Source organism: Geotrypetes seraphini, chromosome 16 (assembly GCF_902459505.1).
Source record: "Geotrypetes seraphini chromosome 16, aGeoSer1.1, whole genome shotgun sequence".
NCBI classification, from domain to species: domain Eukaryota; kingdom Metazoa; phylum Chordata; class Amphibia; order Gymnophiona; family Dermophiidae; genus Geotrypetes; species Geotrypetes seraphini.
Window position 1 is genome coordinate 35543268 of NC_047099.1, and position 19371 is coordinate 35562638.

Consider the following 19371-nt stretch of genomic DNA (forward strand, 5'->3'; position numbering starts at 1 on the left):
ATTCTTTATTCATTTTTTTCTTCTTACATCAAGTACACAATATTACATCATTTAAAACTTTTACACATCACTTGAATTTCTTTCTATTGTCATCGTAAATACATAAATTTATTCCCTCCCCACCCACCCTTCCCACAAATATTTCAATCAAAGATATCATATAAATATTGTATTCTTATCTATTGATTAAACCTTTAATATAACTTTATACCATCCCCCCTCCCCCTAAGTATAAATATACTGTCAGTGGAAAATGATGTCTAATCATTACAATAATTTGTCAATGGCCCCCAAATGTTTTTAAAATTATTATAATTCCCTTTCTGTATAGCAATTGTTCTTTCCATTTTGTAAATGTGGCACAACGAATTCCACCAGAATGTATAGCTAAGATTATTGTAATAGCTAACGAGATTTGTTGCTGAGACATTCCTCTAATAATACCAGATTGGCTTTTTATATGTTAAATTTAACAAAAGCCATGAAAGATCCAGCTTTCTCTGTCTCTTTGGATGCGGAGAAAGCCTTTGATCGGGTTGAGTGGACTTTATGTATCAAGCATTAGATTGGTTTGGTATAGGTTCGGGATTTATACAAATGCTGCAAGATTGTATATTAATAATAATTTATCAGAGCGTTTTAATTTGCGGAGGGGGGTTAGACAAGGCTGTCCATTATCTCCTTTGCTTTTTGATATTGTATTAGAACCTTTGTTATTAGCCATTCAACAAGCAAAGGGGATACAGGGTATTCCCCGTATAGATTGGGAATACAAAGTTTCAGCGTATGCAAATGATATACTGCTTTATTTGAGAAATCCAGAAACTACCATTCCATGCTTACTAGAGTTGATAGATACATTTGGAAAATTTTCAGGGTATAAAATAAATTGGAGTAAGTCAGAAATTCTTCCACTTAATGTGCATTGTACTAAAGGATTATTTGATTCATTCTCATTTGTATGGAAGGAAGATGGATTAAAGTATTTAGGTATTAGGATAAAAAATACACTGGAAGACACAATGAAAGAGAATGAAAAACTTTTATTAAAAAAAATAACAGAAATGTGTGAGCAATGGAATCCGTTACATCTTTCTTGGTGGGGAAGAATTCAAACAATTAAAATGATGGTATTGCCTGTGGTTTGTTACCAAATGAGTATGATTCCAATATTTTTTCAGGGGTCATTTTATAAAAAACTTAACAATATTCTTACAAAATTTGTTTGGTGTGGGAAAAGACCAAGAATCGCTTTAGTATCATTACAAAGACCAATTATGGAAGGGGGGGTAAATTTTCCAAATTTTTATAGGTATCATCAAGCCTATATTTTAAGACAGGGTATGTATTGGATCCTCCCAGATCTTTTAGAAAATGTACCAGATTGGCTGTATTTAGAATGGCGGCTCCTGTTCCCTTTATATCCAGAACAGTTAATAACTATAACAATGCCTAAAAGATACAAAGACCACAGAATTTTATTTGATACTTGGAAAACATTGAGATACATCAGTAATCTGTCACCAGAACCTATAGCTAAATCTCTAAATCAATCAATATGGGTAAACTCCAGGATCAGAATTGGCGGATTTAAAATCGTCTGGAAACAATGGATAAATGCAGGAATACAAACATTGAATGATGTCATTTCAGAAGGTTCACTGCTTAGTTTTTCACAATTGCAAAATAAATTTGGATTAAATAAAACACAATATTTTAAATGGATGCAATTGAAGCAGGCCATTCAGGTAGGGTTCCCTGAATGGAAAAATCTTAATAATCAATATAGTCTACAGGTTCTATGTTTCCAGGCGGATTTTTTGGGTCACCAAGCCGCAAAATGGTACAAATTGATATACGGATTTTTAAATAAAAAAAAGAAAACAGGTCTTAGGGATATTTGGAGTATTGAGATTGGTCAGACAATTTCTGAATCTCAATGGCCACGATTTTGGTCCTGGAGATTAAGATCTACAAAGTCAGCATCTATGAATCAAACATGGTTGTTCTTATTACATAGAGTGTTCTGGACCCCAACGCGCCTGCAAAAGATAGATAGTACTAGATCTAATAGATGCTGGCATTGTAAATTGGAAATAGGGACGTTAGATCATTTAATTTTTTTCTGTCCCTGTGTAAACGCATTTTGGAATTCAATTTGGCCCCAAATTAATAAGTTACTAGAGAATTATGTAGGACTCTCATATGATACCATATTATTTGGCACTGCAATGAGAACTAAGAGTCCGATTTCAGCAAATAATAACAAGCTATTATTAATATTGACAGGAGTCGCCATGCAACAAATTACTCAAAATTGGAAAGATTATACCAAATTAAATTATACGTTCTGGTGGAATTCTGTCTGTCATATTTATAAAATGGAAAAAATATTAGCGTTACAACAAGGGAATCTTCTTAATTTCAATAAAATTTGGCAACCATTGACTAATTATTCTAATGATTAGATTTCTTAGCACATTGATAAAAATTATATATGACTGGGGTGGGATTTGATTAATTATTGGAAACATGTTATATAAAAAGGGGGAGGGAATTATATTTTTATGTTAATGTATAATCTTTATCATATTATATTTTAAAAGCTATGATTTATTAATGATAGTATACTAGATATGTAATAATTAATTATATTTACTATGATTCAGATGATGTAAGAATGGAAAATCTATAAATAAAAATTTAAAAAAAAAAAAAAAAATGATGATATTGCCTGTGGTTTGTTATCAAATGAGTATGATACCAGTTTTTTTTCAAGGGTTCTTTTTTTTAGGTGATGTTATTTTAAATGGTAAATGGCTTGATTTTTCACAATTGCAACATAAATATGGTCTTAACAAATCACAAAGCTTTAAATGGTTGCAGCTGAAGCAAGCTATTCAGGAAGGGTTCCCTGAATGGAAAAATCTTAATACCGTATTTTCACGCAAATAACACGCACCCGTATAAAACGCGCACACGTGTATAGCGCGCAGAAATCACGATGATAAGCACAAAAACTTTGGTATAACGCGCTCACGATTATACCGCGCATGCTGCCCGACTCTCCGTTCACCCCCCTGACTTCCGTGCACTGCCCCGCCTCTCCGTGCGCTGTCCCGACTCTCCGTTCACCCCCCCTGACTTCCGTGCACTGCCCCGACTTTCCGTGCGCTGTCCCGACTCTCCGTTCACCCCCCCCTGACTTCCGTGCACTGCCCCGCCTCTCCGTGCGCTGTCCCGACTCTCCGTTCACCCCCCCCTGACTTCCGTGCACTGCCCCGACTTTCCGTGCGCTGTCCCGACTCTCCGTTCACCCCCCCTGACTTCCGTGCACTGCCCCGCCTCTCCGTGCGCTGTCCCGACTCTCCGTTCACCCCCCTGACTTCCGTGCACTGCCCCGCCTCTCCGTGCGCTGTCCCGACTCTCCGTTCACCCCCCCCCGACGTCCGATTCATCCCCCCCCCCCGGCAGGACCATTCGCACCCCCACCCCGAAGGACCGCCGACTCCCCGACAATATCGGGCCAGGAGGGAGCCCAAACCCTCCTGGCCACGGCGACCCCCTAACCCCACCCCGCACTACATTACGGGCAGGAGGGATCCCAGGCCCTCCTGCCCTCGACGCAAACCCCCCTCCCCCCCAACGACCGCCCCCCCCCCAAGAACCTCCGACCGCCCCCCCAGCCGACCCGCGACCCCCCTGGCGACCCCCACGACCCCCCCACCCCCCACCTTTGGTAGTTGGGCCAGAAGGGAGCCCAAACCCTCCTGGCCACGGCGACCCCCTAACCCCACCCCGCACTACATTACGGGCAGGAGGGATCCCAGGCCCTCCTGCCCTCGACGCAAACCCCCCTCCCCCCCAACGACCGTCCCCCCCCAAGAACCTCCGACCGCCCCCCCAGCCGACCCGCGACCCCCCTGGCGACCCCCACGACCCCCCCACCCCCCTTCCCCGTACCTTTGGAAGTTGGCCGGACAGACGGGAGCCAAACCCGCCTGTCCGGCAGGCAGCCAACGAAGGAATGAGGCCGGATTGGCCCATCCGTCCTAAAGCTCCGCCTACTGGTGGGGCCTAAGGCGCGTGGGCCAATCAGAATAGGCCCTGGAGCCTTAGGTCCCACCTGGGGGCGCGGCCTGAGGCACATGGTCGGGTTGGGCCCATGTGCCTCAGGCCGCGCCCCCAGGTGGGACCTAAGGCTCCAGGGCCTATTCTGATTGGCCCACGCGCCTTAGGCCCCACCAGTAGGCGGAGCTTTAGGACGGATGGGCCAATCCGGCCTCATTCCTTCGTTGGCTGCCTGCCGGACAGGCGGGTTTGGCTCCCGTCTGTCCGGCCAACTTCCCAAGGTACGGGGAAGGGGGGGGGGGGGGTCGTGGGGGTCGGCCAGGGGGGTCGCGGGTCGGCTGGGGGGGCGGTCGGAGGTTCTTGGGGGGGGGACGGTCGTTGGGGGGGAGGGGGGTTTGCGTCGAGGGCAGGAGGGCCTGGGATCCCTCCTGCCCGTAATGTAGTGCGGGGTGGGGTTAGGGGGTCGCCGTGGCCAGGAGGGTTTGGGCTCCCTTCTGGCCCGATATTGTCGGGAAGTCGGCGGTCCTTCGGGGTGGGGGTGCGAGTGGTCCTGCCGGGGGGGGGGGGGATGTATCGGACGTCGGGGAGTCGGCCGGGCAAGAGGGCTTGGGCTCCCTCTTGCTCCGATCGTGGATGCGGGTGCGGGTGGGAGCGCGTGTGAGTGGTCGTTCGGGGTGGGGGTGCGAGTGGTCCTGCTGGGGGGGTGAATCGGGCGTCGGGCGGGGTGGGAACTATGTTTGAAAACTTTCGTATACCGCGCTCACGCATATAACGCGCGAGGGGTATGCGCGGTAGGTAAAAACGCGTATAACGCGCGCGTTATATGCGTGAAAATACGGTAATCAGTATAGTCTGGAGTTCTTATGCTTTCAGGCGGATTTCTTGGGACACCAGGCCGCACAGTGGTATAAATTGATATCTGGATTTATGAATAAAAAACCAAAGACAGGTCTTGAAGACATTTGGAGCATTGAGATTAAGCATCAAATTTCTGTGTCTCAATGGCCACGAATTTGGTCTTGGAGAATGAGATGTACAGTGTCTGCATCTATGAGACAAACTTGGTTCTTTTTGTTACATAGAGCATTCTGGACCCTAGTTAGATTACAAAAGTTGGATAGCTCTGTGTCTAATAGATGCTGGCACTGTAATCTGGAAGCAGGGACTCTGGATCACTTAATATTCTATTGTCCCTGCATCATAGTATTTTGGAAATCAATTTGATCTCAAATTAACTGTTTATTAGAGAACCATGTAGTTCTATTCGGGACATCAATGAGAATAAAAAGTCAAATTTCCTCAAGCAAAAACAAACTTTTATTGATAATGACAGGAGTCGCCATTCAACCTATCACCAAGAACTGGAAAAATTATACTAGTGAAATACGTTGTGTCATATATACAAAATGGAAAGAACAATTGCCATACAAAAAGGGAATTATAATAATTTTAAAAAGATTTGGGGATCATTGATAACTTATTGTAATGATTAGACACCTTTTTATACTGAAAGTACATTTATAATTAGGGGAAGTGGGGTGGTATATAGTTATATTAAAGGTTTAATCAATATTTATGAATGTAATATTTATATGATATTTTTGATTACAATATCTGGGAAGGGTGGGTGGTGGAGGGAATAAATTTATGTATTTAAGATGATAATAGAAAGAAATTCAAGTGATGTGTAGAAGTTCAATTGATGTAGTATTGTGTACTTGATATATGATGAAAAAATGAATAAAGAATTGGAAAAAAAAAGCATCTTATAGAATATCAGCAAAATATTCAAGCTCTTTCATAGACCAGAAAATATATAGCAAGGTCAACCTATGATGCTTTTGAGTTGTCATCTAGAGCATCTGCTTTGTCAGTGGCTATGAGACGCCTAGCTTGGCTAAGAGTCTCTGATATGGATATCAGTCTCAAAAATAGATTAGCCAATATTCCATGTTTAGGGGAAGAACTTTTTGGTGATTCTATAGAGGCAGCTAAGCAAAAATTGGCACAACGTGACCTGTATTGGAATTCTTTAAACAGAACAAAGTCTAAGCCTCGCACTACAAAGTAGAGAATGTTGTGGCTGTTACCTGCAGCTAGCCGCCGGTAGCCGTGGGTAACCCGCAGAAACGGTGGAGGGAAATAAAGTGCTCACTGTGGGTACAGGGACAAAGCCATCCACCCCCATGGAGCGGTGAATGGCCTTGTCTCCACAAGAGAGGGAACGCGCGCAGCCCCCTCCCTCCTTCCTACCTACCGGCAGCATCTGTCTCCCTCCCTCCCCCTTACCTTCGTGGTGCATTTTACTTTACAGTGTCATTTGTTCAAGCCACCGGAGCCTGCCTGAAGATGCATGCGTCTGCGGGTGGAAGCTTCTCCTCTGAGGAAATATTTTTTACAGAAAGGGTGGTAGATGCGTGGAACAGTCTCCTGGAAGAGGTGGTGGAGACAGAGACTGTCTGAATTTAAGAAGGCATGTGGGATCTCTTAGAGAGAGGAAGAGATAATGATTACTGGGATTGGGCCATTTGGCCTTTATCTACTATCATGTTTCTGTGCATAATCTACCCATTACCATCCACTAGAGTAGAGTTTCTCAGCTTCTTCAAGCCAAGTATCTCCCTAAGTCTAACAAATATCAACCGAGTGTCCCTACCTAAGCTCCGCCCCAGACCCGCCCAAGCTCAGCCCCTGAACCCACCCCCATAATAATAGTACTAATTGTAATGCAATTTCTTCTATCCATTTTTTCATATACATACAATATAATCTTATTAATACATAATAGTAACCACAAAATTTAAAAAACACAAAGCAGAATGAGTTCTACCAGAAATGGACAGAGCAATAGCTATACAACAAGGAAGCTATAAGAAATTTAATAAAATTTGGGAGCCATTAACTTCTTATTGTAATGAGTAAACACCATTTTCTATTGTAATATACACCGTCTAATGTTTGGGGGGAGGGGGAGGTATATTTTACATTATTCATATTGGGGAAATAATAGAGGAATGATGGGAGGGGAGGGTGGTAATTTTATGTATTGTAAGATAAATTAGAAAGATTGTCAAGTGATGTGTTTAATTGTATTGTTTTATTGTTTGTGCACTTGATGTAAGATTGAAAATGAATAAAGAATTTTAAAACACAAAAAACACAAAGCAGAGAAAATCTTAATTATCATTTATATTCGAGATTTTTTTCTCAAAGAGGTCAAGGCAGATGACTTTAAAATATGCAATGTCACTTCATTAACAATATATAGTGCATAATATACAGCAGATATAAATTCTCAAAACGGACACATTTTGATCACTAAACTGAAAATAAAATCATTTTTACTACTTTTGTTGTCTGGTGATTTCATGAGTCTCTGGTTGCACTTCGTTCTGACTGTGCAGCCGATATTTCTTTCTTTCTGCCTCCTGCATGCTTCCTCTCCTCCGGACCTCATTTCCTTCCCCAACCAATATCTCTCTTCCTCCATGAGTCCAACTTTTCTTCCTCTCTCCTCCACCCCCTTTGGCAACATGTCTCCCTCTCTCTCTCACTGTCCTTCTCTCATTCCCAATCTCACTGCAAAGAAGAGAGAGAAAGATCCTGTTGCATCTCTCCCACTCCCTCTACTGCCACATCCAACATTTCTCCCTCCTTTCCACCAGTCCAATATTTCTTTTTCTCTCTGCCTCCTGCACGCTTCCTCTCCTCCAGTTTTCATTCCCTCTCCCTCCATGAGTCCAACTTTTTACTCTCTGCCCTCTCCCCCTTCCCCTGAGTGTGACATTTCTCCTTCCCTTCTTTCTGCCCTCCCCATCCATATCTCCCTTTCTCCAAGAGTCCAACACTTTCTGCCTCCACACTTTCTCTCTTTCTCCTCGCCTCTTCCCTCGTGTGACATCCCTTCTTCCCACCCCTCAGTCCATCTCTTCCCAACCCCACTCACAACATGTTCAGGCAGCCTCAGGGTCTTTGCTAGGCTGGCCTGCCTCTGATGATGCAACTTCCTCTTTCGTTGGAGGCGGGCTGGCCTAGCAAAGGTCACACAGTGAGCTGCTGCTACTGCTGTTCGGGGAGGGAGGGAGGCTGGGGAGAGAAGACAAGGAAGTGGGAGATATGCGACGGCAAGAGGAAGGGAGATATACAGTGCCGGCGCTGCATAGACATGACAAAAGAAGGAAGTTGGGAAACATACAGTGCCAGCACCACGTATCCCCTACAAGCTGCTCGCGTACCCATAGCATGTTGAGAAAGACTGCACTAGAGTCAGTAATATTGACTACAATGCCTTTAGTGGGTGAAGCACAAAGGACTTTAGTATACTTTAATATTATTATTTTTACTCTCAAGTTCAATGTTTAGTTTGCTCTAACAGTATAACTTTTTGAAGTTTGCCAGTACAAAAAACGACCCAATGTTATGATGATTATTAGTACACCTTTCCATTGTTTTATTTGAAATATTGATCATCTAAGGTTGCTTGATGCTCTTATTGGGTTAAGCACACACAATTCTTTCTCGGTCTCCATGTGCTGGTCAACAGGTGCATCCCACAGGTTCTTGACTGATCTCTTAGGACTAAAGGAAAGAATTAGCAGGTCCTTCCCTCTCTGCTAGGCCCTGTATGCCTGTCCTTCTTTCCCTCCGACCTGTCTCCTTTCGCTTTCTCCCTATTCATTTTTAAAGGGTCTCTCTTTAGGAAAACGAACGTACAAAGGATTTGATAATTGAGCAGCGTTTCCACCGAACCATTATTGGACAGAAAGGAGAGAAAATCAAAGAAATTCGTGACAAATTCCCTGAGGTGAGACTGTTAGCCATAGATTCCATTTGCCAGGGCAATAGCAAGTGGAAATACTGTGACAAATACAGGCACAGTATTTTCATCTCTGTAGAGAAAAGCTCAGCTTCGTGCTCTGTATTCTTTTGAGATTTCCCTCCCAAATACTTTCACATTAGTTTCTTGAACAGATCTTTCAAACCTATATTGCTGTATTGCTTGGGGGAGCCTAGCCTGTATTGTTTTGGCAAGACAGGATGTCGTTGAATGATCTTTTCTGGATGTTGCAGATGGAGAAAGAACTGATTAAACATCAGTACAAAAAATTATCTGAGGCCGAGAAATGATAAACTGTAAGCTTCAGAGGAGTTGCACAGACCCCAAGAGGAAAAGTGCAACTTTAGCACACTACAAGACTATCTCTAGAAAGTGGAGGTTCAATGTCTTGCACCCCGGGCTTGTTATACAATTACCAGTTGACCTGCTTTTATAGTCTGGATTTAAATGGAGGAGGTGAGAAATCTAGGCCAGGCCCAGTCTCTTAAACTGCTGTTCCCTTCTGTCAGGTCATCATCAATTTTCCAGACCCCTCACAGAAGAGTGATATTGTGCAGTTGCGGGGCCCAAAGAATGAGGTGGAGAAGTGTGCTAAGTTTCTGCAGAAAGTCATCATGGAGCTGGTAAGTAAAGTGGGGCAGAGGGCATGGAATGCAGATAATAGAAAAACACACACCCCATTCACTTATCCCCCAATCAAAGAAGTAAAACGGAAAAAACTATACAACGGACTACTGGCCACTCAGGCAGCGAAGATAGACAACCAAGTCTCCAACCTATTGACAACAACCCCAGACTACAAGATGTTCAGAAAGGAAATAAAAACTATACTCTTCAAGAAATCCCTTAATAAAGCTTAATACCATGATAAAGCTTAACCCCCCTCTTACCATCCCCTCCCTAACCCCAGATCCTACTTTTCCCTCTCTTGGAAACCTTCTCTGATCTAACGTCGTAATCCCTTCTTCCATAACTCTTTTTGTAATCCTCTTTGAACCGAAAGGTAATGGCGGAATAGAAATATGTAATGTAATAATGCCTGTACTTTTGGTTGCCAGGTGACTATCTGAATTTTATGGAGCTCCCACATACATGCTAGAAATACATAGAAATGTTTCATTTAGTTAATGAAGTCTTGTTCTTTGGGGGGGGTTGGGGGGCTATTGGTGTATCCTTCTAGATTGAGAACAGCTTCTCCATTCCTGTGCCGATTTTCAAGCAGTTCCATAAAAACATCATCGGGAAAGGTGGCACAAACATTAAGAAAGTGAGTCTGGATTCATTTTAATTCATTTAGCTTACACATCCCAGTCTGAGGATTTTAAGCACTTTCCACTTTCCTCAGAGGTGATCCGTCTCTCTTACGGGGCGGTACCACCTGCCCTTCGCTACCTTTTTTCTCACCAGATTCGTGAAGAAACCAACACCAAGATTGACCTCCCCACAGAGAACAGCAACTCTGAAGTGATTGTCATCACCGGCAAGAAGAGCAATTGTGAGGCAGCCCGCGATCGAATTCTCTCCATTCAGCGTGAACTGGTACGTGCTGGTAAAAAGGGCACAACCTGCCAGTTGAGGATCCTGGCCCAAAGGCATACTTCTAGGACTTTGGGCTCAAGATCACATAACTTATCTCTAGGAATTGATGGATAATAGACTTTCTGTTACATCTACTCCGGATCCAGTTCGTGGGAATGGATTGATCACTACACGTACAGAATCCATAGTAGATTAACAGAAAGAAGATTATCCAGGTGACAGAGTCCCAAATGCTTACACTGCAAGCAGTCTCCTTAACAGCTGTTAAGGATTTTCATATCACTCATATGAAATTTGAAAAAATGGAGAACTTGCAGAGAGCAAAAAATCTACGCCTAGTCAATTTCCCTAAAACTCATTTGTTATCTCCAGAAATATTGGTTAAGAAATATTTTAAGGAAGTTTTAGGGATGGCTGACGTAGAAAATGTGCCTCTAACAAATTTATATTGCATTCCTCAGAGGAAAAAAGTTTCCATAGAACCGGGTATAGATCAGTTGGAACAGACTGATTTTGATTTAACTGGTTTCTTAGAGGACTCACAGGACATAATCCAAACTAGATCTACACTTCTTATAACGTGTACAAGAGAGAGAGATAAATCCTTAATAATGAAAGCTTACTTTCAAAATAAACAAACTAAATTTTGTGGAGATAATGTATTGATATTTCCAGATATGGCCCAAGCAACCAATTAAGAAGAAAATCCTTTGGTTTTGAAATCTAGGGTGCTAGCTTTGGGTGCCACATTCTATTTAAAGTTTCCCTGTAAATGCTTGATTAAATTTAAGGAAAATGATTGTTTATTGGGACTCTATTCAATTTTTACAACATCATGAAGCGAGCTCTTCTCTCACCACATAATTAATATTTGGAGTTTCTTTTGTATTAAAACACCATTATGTTTGATCTTCTTTGATCATGATTATGTTTAAATGTTTCTGTTTCATTTAATGCCTGTTTTGTTCTCTCTCAAATTATGTGGACTGGAGGGAATTATCGAGATAACCTTTTGGAGGTTACATTATTTTTCTTTTTGTTTCTGTAAAATTCCTTTCTTCTTTATTATTTGTAAAAATTATAATGTTTAAAATTTGATAAATTAAAAAAAAAAAAAAAAAGATTATCCAGGTGAGAACCTAATCTTAAAAAATCCTTGCAAACACTTTTTCCTTGGGCAAACAGGATAAGTTGGGCCACCAGAGAGGTTATGTCTTCCAACCGTACCAAGACTATTGATGCTTTCAGAGCTAAGAAAAAAATGGTTTTCTGAGCATGCTAGCCTCATAAAATACCTCAAAATATACAGTACACAATGTTTTCACATTTTGTGAAAGATGTCACCATGTTTCTTGGGGGGAAGGGGTTGGTCTCTAGTATATTATCTTCTTTAAAAAAAAAATCATAACAATGTGGTAATGTGGTTTTAATATTGATTGGATACTAAATAGCTATTCTTTGAAGTTGTTATTGACAATAATTTTGTTATTAGAATAATAACAGTACTAGTACTGCTGCAAAGCAGAAGGCTAGTTTATTGATAATAGAGAATGACACGGTGACAAAATTCATCACCGTTCCCGTCCCCACGGATAACCGCGGGAAATAATCCCATTTCATTTTTTAGTTTCTATTTCAGCCTCAGTCCTTCTACACCAGCATTCTTCAAAGCAAAGGTTGAGGGTCAGTGGCTGTGGCCATTCATACTCTGATTCTTCCCTCTCTCCTTAAAGAATGACATGAAGATTGTTTACCGCAGTTATCCGCAGGGACGGGAATGGTGATGAATTTTGTCATCGTGTCATTCTCTAATTGATAAATAGACAATTGAAAACAGAGTTGTCACATTTTAGGGTAAAAACTAAGAAGTAAGAATGTCAAAGACTAGAAGCAATGCTGAAGTATGGCTGCTAGGGAAGGCCAATTCGCTTTTTCATCCATCTGTGCTGGTCTGGAGGGACAATAAAGAAGGATAAATTAGGTTCTTACCTGGCTAATTTTCTTACTTTTAGTCCCTTCAGACTGGCACAGAATCCACCCTGTGTTTTTTGCACGTGCTTATGTGAAGAGTCGTTTATTTTCTCGGGACTGCAATCCGGTGATTTTTCTTCTTTTTCTGGATAGTATAAGTAGTGATTGTAAAGCAGCGACATCTGGTTCGACTGGTGTAGCTGGCGAACTGTGGGGTTCATTCTGGTTGTCTATTCTGCTTGGTTTTGCACTCTTCATTGTTCAACGAAATCAAGTTGCATAAATTCCTGAATTTGGCAAAAGCTTATAGTTCCGAGTTCCTGCTTGGCTATTCATCAGACTAATTTTAGGAGGGACTGCACAGTCTCTACCTGCTGGCAGAAGAGTATAACCCATCTGTCTGTGCCAGTCTGGAGGGACTAAAAGAAAATTAGCATGTAAGAACTTAATTTTCTCCTTATGATTTTCAGCGTTGACTTTTCTCAGTAGATACAGCATGTCTTCTTTGCGTTGTATCATCTTCAGAGCACAGGTTGTTTATATTTCGGCCACCAACTTTGAAACCAACACTCTCTTCATCCAAATTTGCTTTTCTGAAGATGGCTTCACCATAAAGTTTGAATAGGTTAAGATGACAAGATGCATCCTTGCATCAATGCATGTTTTATTGGAAACCAATCAATGCCATAGTCAGTTCTCACTGCAGCTTCTTGATTTTCATGGAGACTTTTTATCAGCCGAGTTATGTGTTTGGGTATTCCCATTTGTGCTACAAGTTCCTCACAGTTTATCGTGATCTACACAGTCAATAGCTTTGCTGTAGTCAATGAAGCAAAAGTATAGGGGCTTTTGGTATTCTTTGCTTTTCTCCAATATCCATCTAACGTTGGCTGTAATGTCTCTTGTTTCTCGGCATTTACTGAACTTTGGGTAATTCTTGCTCAACTTAGGATTGTAGCCTTTATGCTGTGCTGTGGTATCGGCCTTTCAGGCTGCATGCTGGCACTGGTCTTTTAGACCTCCATTGCGCTTGCGATGACTTGAGATGCACGGAGGTGACAACCTCTTGGACTACACCAGGGGTGTCCAACCTGTGGCCCAAGGGCCGCATGCGGCCCCATGAAGTATTTTGTGCGGCCCCGGTCAAGGGCGATGCAGTGTTGTCCTCTGCTGCCCCTGGATGTTTACCGTCTTGCTGGCTCCCTCCTCTGTCTTGCTGCAGCGTTTGCGCATTTTGTGCGGCCCCCAGAAACATTTTTTTTGGCCAATGTGGCCCAGGGAAGCCAAAAGGTTGGACACCCCTGGACTACACTATGATGGCTGCATTCTGACAGCAGCCTTTTTAGGTTGCACTGTAACACCAGTTTCTTGGGCTGCTCTGTGTCTCCACCTTCTTGGGATACCTTCGGTAGCAGCTTTACTGTGCTGGGGGAGACTCTTGAATTGCTTCGTGCTAGCAGCCAGCTGGGCTACGCTGCAGCAGTAGCCTCTGCTGTTACACTTTGCCAGAACTATCTACCAGCTTAGCAATTTTGGAGTGGCCTGGTGGTTAGAGCTGCTCCATCAGCACTCTGAGGTTGCAGGTTTAGTCCCAGCACTGCTCCTTGTGATCCTGGGCAAGATACTTAACCTCCATTGTCCCAGGTACCATAGTTAGATTGCAGGCCTGCCAGGACAGGTAGGGAAAATACTTAAGAGTACCTGATTTAAAAAGAAAAAACTGCTATACACCATCTTGGGTGAATCATTCTTCATAAAGGCAGTTAATAAATCCAAAAAGAAAGAAATAATGGTATTATATATACTCTGGGGAATTATGTATCAAAAAAAACAAATTTTTGCTCATGTCAACTTAGCCCTTAGGGGGGAACATTGCACCCGGTCCCTTTCATTTTCCCCAGACAATAGAAATGAATAAAATTCAAGATTGAGGTATTTCATGAGACCAATTGGCTGCCAAAGAATGTCCATACTTGCTCAGAAAAACCTTGTTTTCCTTGAGGTCTGAGAAAACTGATCTAGTTTGGCACGGTCAAATGATGTCCCCTCTCTTATCTTGACATCTGTGGAGAAACCCCCATGACAGGTAAAGTGCAATATCATATCTCAGGAAAATATTTGCACAGCTGAAATAAATTAATGCAATTCTGGCAATAAAATGAAAGATATGGAGAAAAATGTGTTGTTTTTTTTAAACCTTTCATTTATTAAAATTTAGGCAAACATAAGGGAGGCAGAAGTTTGTATCCCAGCCAAGCTACATAACTCGTTGATCGGAGCCAAGGGACGCTTGGTGCGTTCCATCATGGAGGAGTGCGGTGGGGTGCACATCCACTTCCCATCTGAGGGCTCTGGTAGTGACAAGGTCACCATCCGGGGTCCTGCTGAGGAGGTGGAGAAGGCCAGGAGGCAACTGCTGCAGCTGGCAGAAGAGAAGGTACAACTGGGTTTGCTCATCCCTTATGGTACTTATATGGAGGGGGTCATTAAATAGCTGCTTTCATCTGCTTGTTCTAAATGGTTAATTAAATGTCCTGGACTGTGATGTAATTGGACTTTGAACATCGTCCCATATATGACTGCCTCATATGTCAAAGGAATCGATGCCTCAAGTATAGCATTAATCTGTCCCCATATCGACGTCCAGAACTTGAGTATTAAAGGACAATAGAATAACAGATGATCCAGTGTCCCTATATCAAGATGACACGCAGCTCCTGATTGGTGAGGCCCGACTTTAGTGCAGGAAGAGGTGGTTGGAGTATACCGCAAGTAATTTCCTTCACTCGCCGGCGCTCCGGCTGCTCTCTCCTGTCTCCCCCGCTGAAAACCGTATTTGCGGTTTTTCAAGATTTGCGGGGGTTCCTGGAACGGAACCACCGTGAATATCGGGGGAGTACTGTACTCTTATTTGATCTGTAAATTGACCTTCCCAAAGATGTAGTTTGGGTGGAGCAAAGGTGGAATTATAATGTACATCAGGGGAGGGAAATTTCATGGTGACTCCAGAAAGTATTTCTTCACTGAGAGGGTGGTCGATCATTGGAATGAACTCCCACGGCAGGTGATTGAGGCCAACAGCGTGTCAGATTTCAAAAATAAATGGGATATTCATGTGGGATCTCTAATGAGGTAAGGGCAGGGGGTGGTGAGCAAAATCAAGGAGAAGGGTCAATAGAGTGGGCAGACTTGATGGGCCTTGGCCCTTTTCTGCCGTCATTTTCTATGTTTCTATACTCAGGTATATGCATACATTTAAGCTTTTTAGAGCATGTATAAATTTATGCACTGTTGTCTGGTTCTGGAATCTTATTTTGTAAATAGAACAGAGGCTTCTTTTTGGTCTGCACACAGGCACCTTATTACAAAGTGAAAGGAGGCAACAGTGGCCAAATTGTAGCAAGCCAGGGCCCCAGCCATAGTGGATATCTAAACTATAAGGTGACTGCATATAGACCTGCTGTTGGCTAATGCCTCACCCGTAACCAAAAGGCCTTATTTCTTTTTTCTATTTTTTTTTTTAAAGAAGGCGGAGCCTGTGATGAGATTTTGTCACCAAGATCTTTTTTTAAAAAAAAAATTTGCCATTATGTTGTGCGCTGACAGATGCTTCTTCCCACAGCAAGTCAGCAGTTGCTCAGTAGAGCTCCACGCCAAGCCCGAATACCATAAGTTCCTTATTGGCCGAGGTGGCAGTAATATTCGCAAGGTGCGGGACCGGACCGGTGCACGTATCATCTTCCCAACTGCAGAAGACAAGGACCAGGAGCTCATCACCATTGTGGGAAAGGAGGAGGCAGTGAAGCAGGCACAGAAGGAGCTAGAGATACTGATTAAGAATCTGGTAAAGCTTCTCTCATAAATAGCTTCTGGGATGAAGGAATAGCAAGCCGTTCTCTTAGGCCTCCATGGATGGCATCATGATTGTAGCAGTTTTCCAAGTCTTGCCGCGTCTGTGTAGAAAGAACCAATGTTTCAGCTATCATGCTGTGGCTTTCTTCAGGGTATGTTGTGAGGTCTGCAGTGTGTCTTTATTTATTTATTTATATTTTATATTCTTTGTTCATTTTATATTTACATCAAGTGTTCAGAAAGTAATAACAAATTAACTTAATACATCACTTGAAATACCACAAATTTTCCTGATGTGCAGTGTGTCTTTATATATATATATATATATATATATATATATATATATATATATATATATATATATATATATATATATATATATATATATATATATATATAGAGTGGGTCTGTGGACCTGATTGAGAACAGGGCAGTCTGTGGGTCAAGAAATTTGAATTTTTGGCAGGAAAGTTTGTTGGGCTGACCTGATTAAGAACAGTGAAGTCTGTTGGTCTTGAATTTGAATTTTGGCGGGAAAGTTTTGAAATGGAGGATAAAGTTTCTTTTGGATGAAAGGTTTCCATGCTTTGTTTATGGAGAGCCCTTTATCTGCATTAAAGTTATTGGGATGTCTTGCAATTTCTATTGCCTTTTTGATTCTTCTCGGCCACCAGCGATCTTCTTTCTCCAGGACTTTTGTGTTTTCAAATCTAATTGTATGACCAGTATGCCTGCCCTGGACGGCTACAGCTGATTTTTCTGTGTTGCATAGCTTGTGTCTCTTGTGCTCTTTCAGCCTGTGCTCTACAGTGCATCCAGTTTCACCAATGTAAGATTGCCCACAATTGCATGGAATTTCATATACACTAGAGCAGGGGTAGGGAACTCCGGTCCTCGAGAGCCGTATTCTAGTCAGGTTTTCAGCATTTCCTCCATGAATATGCATGAGATCTAGTTGCATGCACTGCTTTCAATGCCTATTCGTTGGGGAAATCCTGAAAACCCGACTGGAATAGGGCTCTCGAGGACCGGAGTTCCCTACCCCTGCACTAGAGGTTTGGAGCAGAGGTAACCGGTCTTTCACATGCATGAGTGGGGAGGCAAGTTTCTGTGGTGTATTGTAGGCTGTTTTGATGTTATTTTTCTTAAAGAGTTTCCCTATGTGATCTGTTACTCCTTGGACATAAGGGAGCACTACCATTTTTTGTTCGACTCGGACGCGGCAAGACCTGGAAAACTGCTACAATCAAAATAGCAATCTGACTAATGTGGGGGCCAATAAAACTGTTCTGTGATAGATTAGTATATTTATGCTAACTAGTACTCTAATTAGCTGCTTATATAAACTTAATGTTTAAAACAGCACAGCCTTTTCTGTCTCTGATGCTTGTAAAGAACAAAACTGCATTTTGTATGCTGTTTTTCAACAGTGTATGTAGTAAGCACAGACACTTGCCCTATATTGAATAAACTTTGAGCTATGCTAGATCTTCAGCGTGCATCTTTAAAAATAAAAATGAGCCGCAACAGTCTCCTTCCCTATATCACAGGACAACGTGATAGAGGACGCAATGATTGTGGAACCCAAGCACCATCGACACTTTGTAGCCCGGAGAGGCCAGGTCTTGCGAGAGATTGCTGAAGAATATGGTGGGGTCACTGTCAGCTTCCCCAGAACTGGTGTGCAAAGTGACAAGGTCACGCTAAAGGGAGCCAAGGATTGTGTTGAGGCTGCCAAGCGGCGCATTCAGGAGATTATCGAGGACCTGGTAAGCATGTGTGCTGCTGTTCTGAAGTAACAAGATCTGTGTATACACAAAAAAAACAAAATAGTTTTGTGGTATCTCTCAATAACACACTTTACATGTTCTGGGCCACCCATAATTTTCTAATAATTTTATTGGGAGCGCTTACATAAATAATATTGCAATAGTCGAGAATACTCAGGATAGAGGATTGGACTAGTAGACGTCAAAATATTTTTTAATAGTACGGAGTTTCCAAAGCACTGAAATACTTTTCTTAAACATTAAATCAGAATGCTTTTCTAATGTAAGACGTTTATCCAAGGTTACTCATAGTATTTTTAGAAATTGTTCAATATTATAATTCATCCCATTCACATGTATCATAGTTTCCTTGATTTTATCATTAGGGGCTGCTAAAAAGAATTTGGTCTTTTCTGTATTTAATTTTAGTCTAAAAGCAGACATCCAGAGTTCAACCTGACTTAGAATGATTGACGGGGAATTTATAAACTCAGATGTAAGAGAGCTTAGCGGGATAACAATAGTGATGTCATCTGCATAGATGAAGAATTTAAGCTTTAAACTCTGCAAACGGTTACCTAATGAAACAAGATAGATAAAGCTAAATACGGGGTTTAGGGTTTCAAAGCTTGATTTCTTGAATATTTATATATTTCTATTTATATAATACACTTTAAAGTCTAAAAAGTAAAATAAGTAATAAAAAAAACCCTAGATAGTTGTTCAAAACTAATGCGGAGGTTGGTGCGTACAACTCATAAGAACATAAGCCGTGCCTCTGCTGGGTCAGACTTGAGGTCCATCATGCCCAGCAGTCCGCTCACGCGGCGGCCCATCAGGTCCAGGACCTGTATACTAGCATTGAGAGGTTAACTGAGCTTGGAGTGACACCTTTGAAGTTTTGATAAGATTGGTTCTATTTATTGAAGTAGGATGAACTTGTTAGAATGGATGTTTTGTGGGAAAGTGAGTTGAGTCTTTAATTAATTTTTTTGAGGGGGGTACATTTTCCTAAGAGTGTTTTGATTTATTGTTGAATTTTCTCGGGTTAAAGATTTATTTTTGCCGTTAGATAGTATTCTATAAAAGCGTGTGCCTTTTAAAAAAACAGGCTGTTAGGATAATCCTAAGTAACGCACACATGCTCCTGCATGAAGTTGTACCAGCACAATAAAACAGGGGAAGCAATTCCACAAAATCAAACAGGCAAGAGCAAAGTGGAAATGTCCAATCAGATAGGTGCACAAAAAAGTGTCTTTCAACTCATCTGATAAATCCAATGGTCTTTATTAATCCAAATTAGCTCATACATCCAAAGCAACTCAACGACTC

At 41.9% G+C, this 19371-nt stretch overlaps 1 protein-coding gene across 1 annotated transcript in view; it reads left to right on the plus strand.

Annotated features, from left to right (window-relative positions):
* The window catches only part of LOC117350292 (vigilin-like), a 70444-nt gene that overhangs the window by 36608 nt on the left and 14465 nt on the right, over nucleotides 1–19371 (plus strand). Inside the window, exons 13-19 of the mRNA XM_033924527.1 lie at nucleotides 8771–8875; nucleotides 9418–9531; nucleotides 10089–10175; nucleotides 10316–10447; nucleotides 14637–14855; nucleotides 16041–16262; nucleotides 17821–18039. Coding sequence (XP_033780418.1) covers nucleotides 8771–8875; nucleotides 9418–9531; nucleotides 10089–10175; nucleotides 10316–10447; nucleotides 14637–14855; nucleotides 16041–16262; nucleotides 17821–18039 — 1098 coding nt within the window. The remainder of the gene's footprint in view (nucleotides 1–8770; nucleotides 8876–9417; nucleotides 9532–10088; nucleotides 10176–10315; nucleotides 10448–14636; nucleotides 14856–16040; nucleotides 16263–17820; nucleotides 18040–19371) is intronic.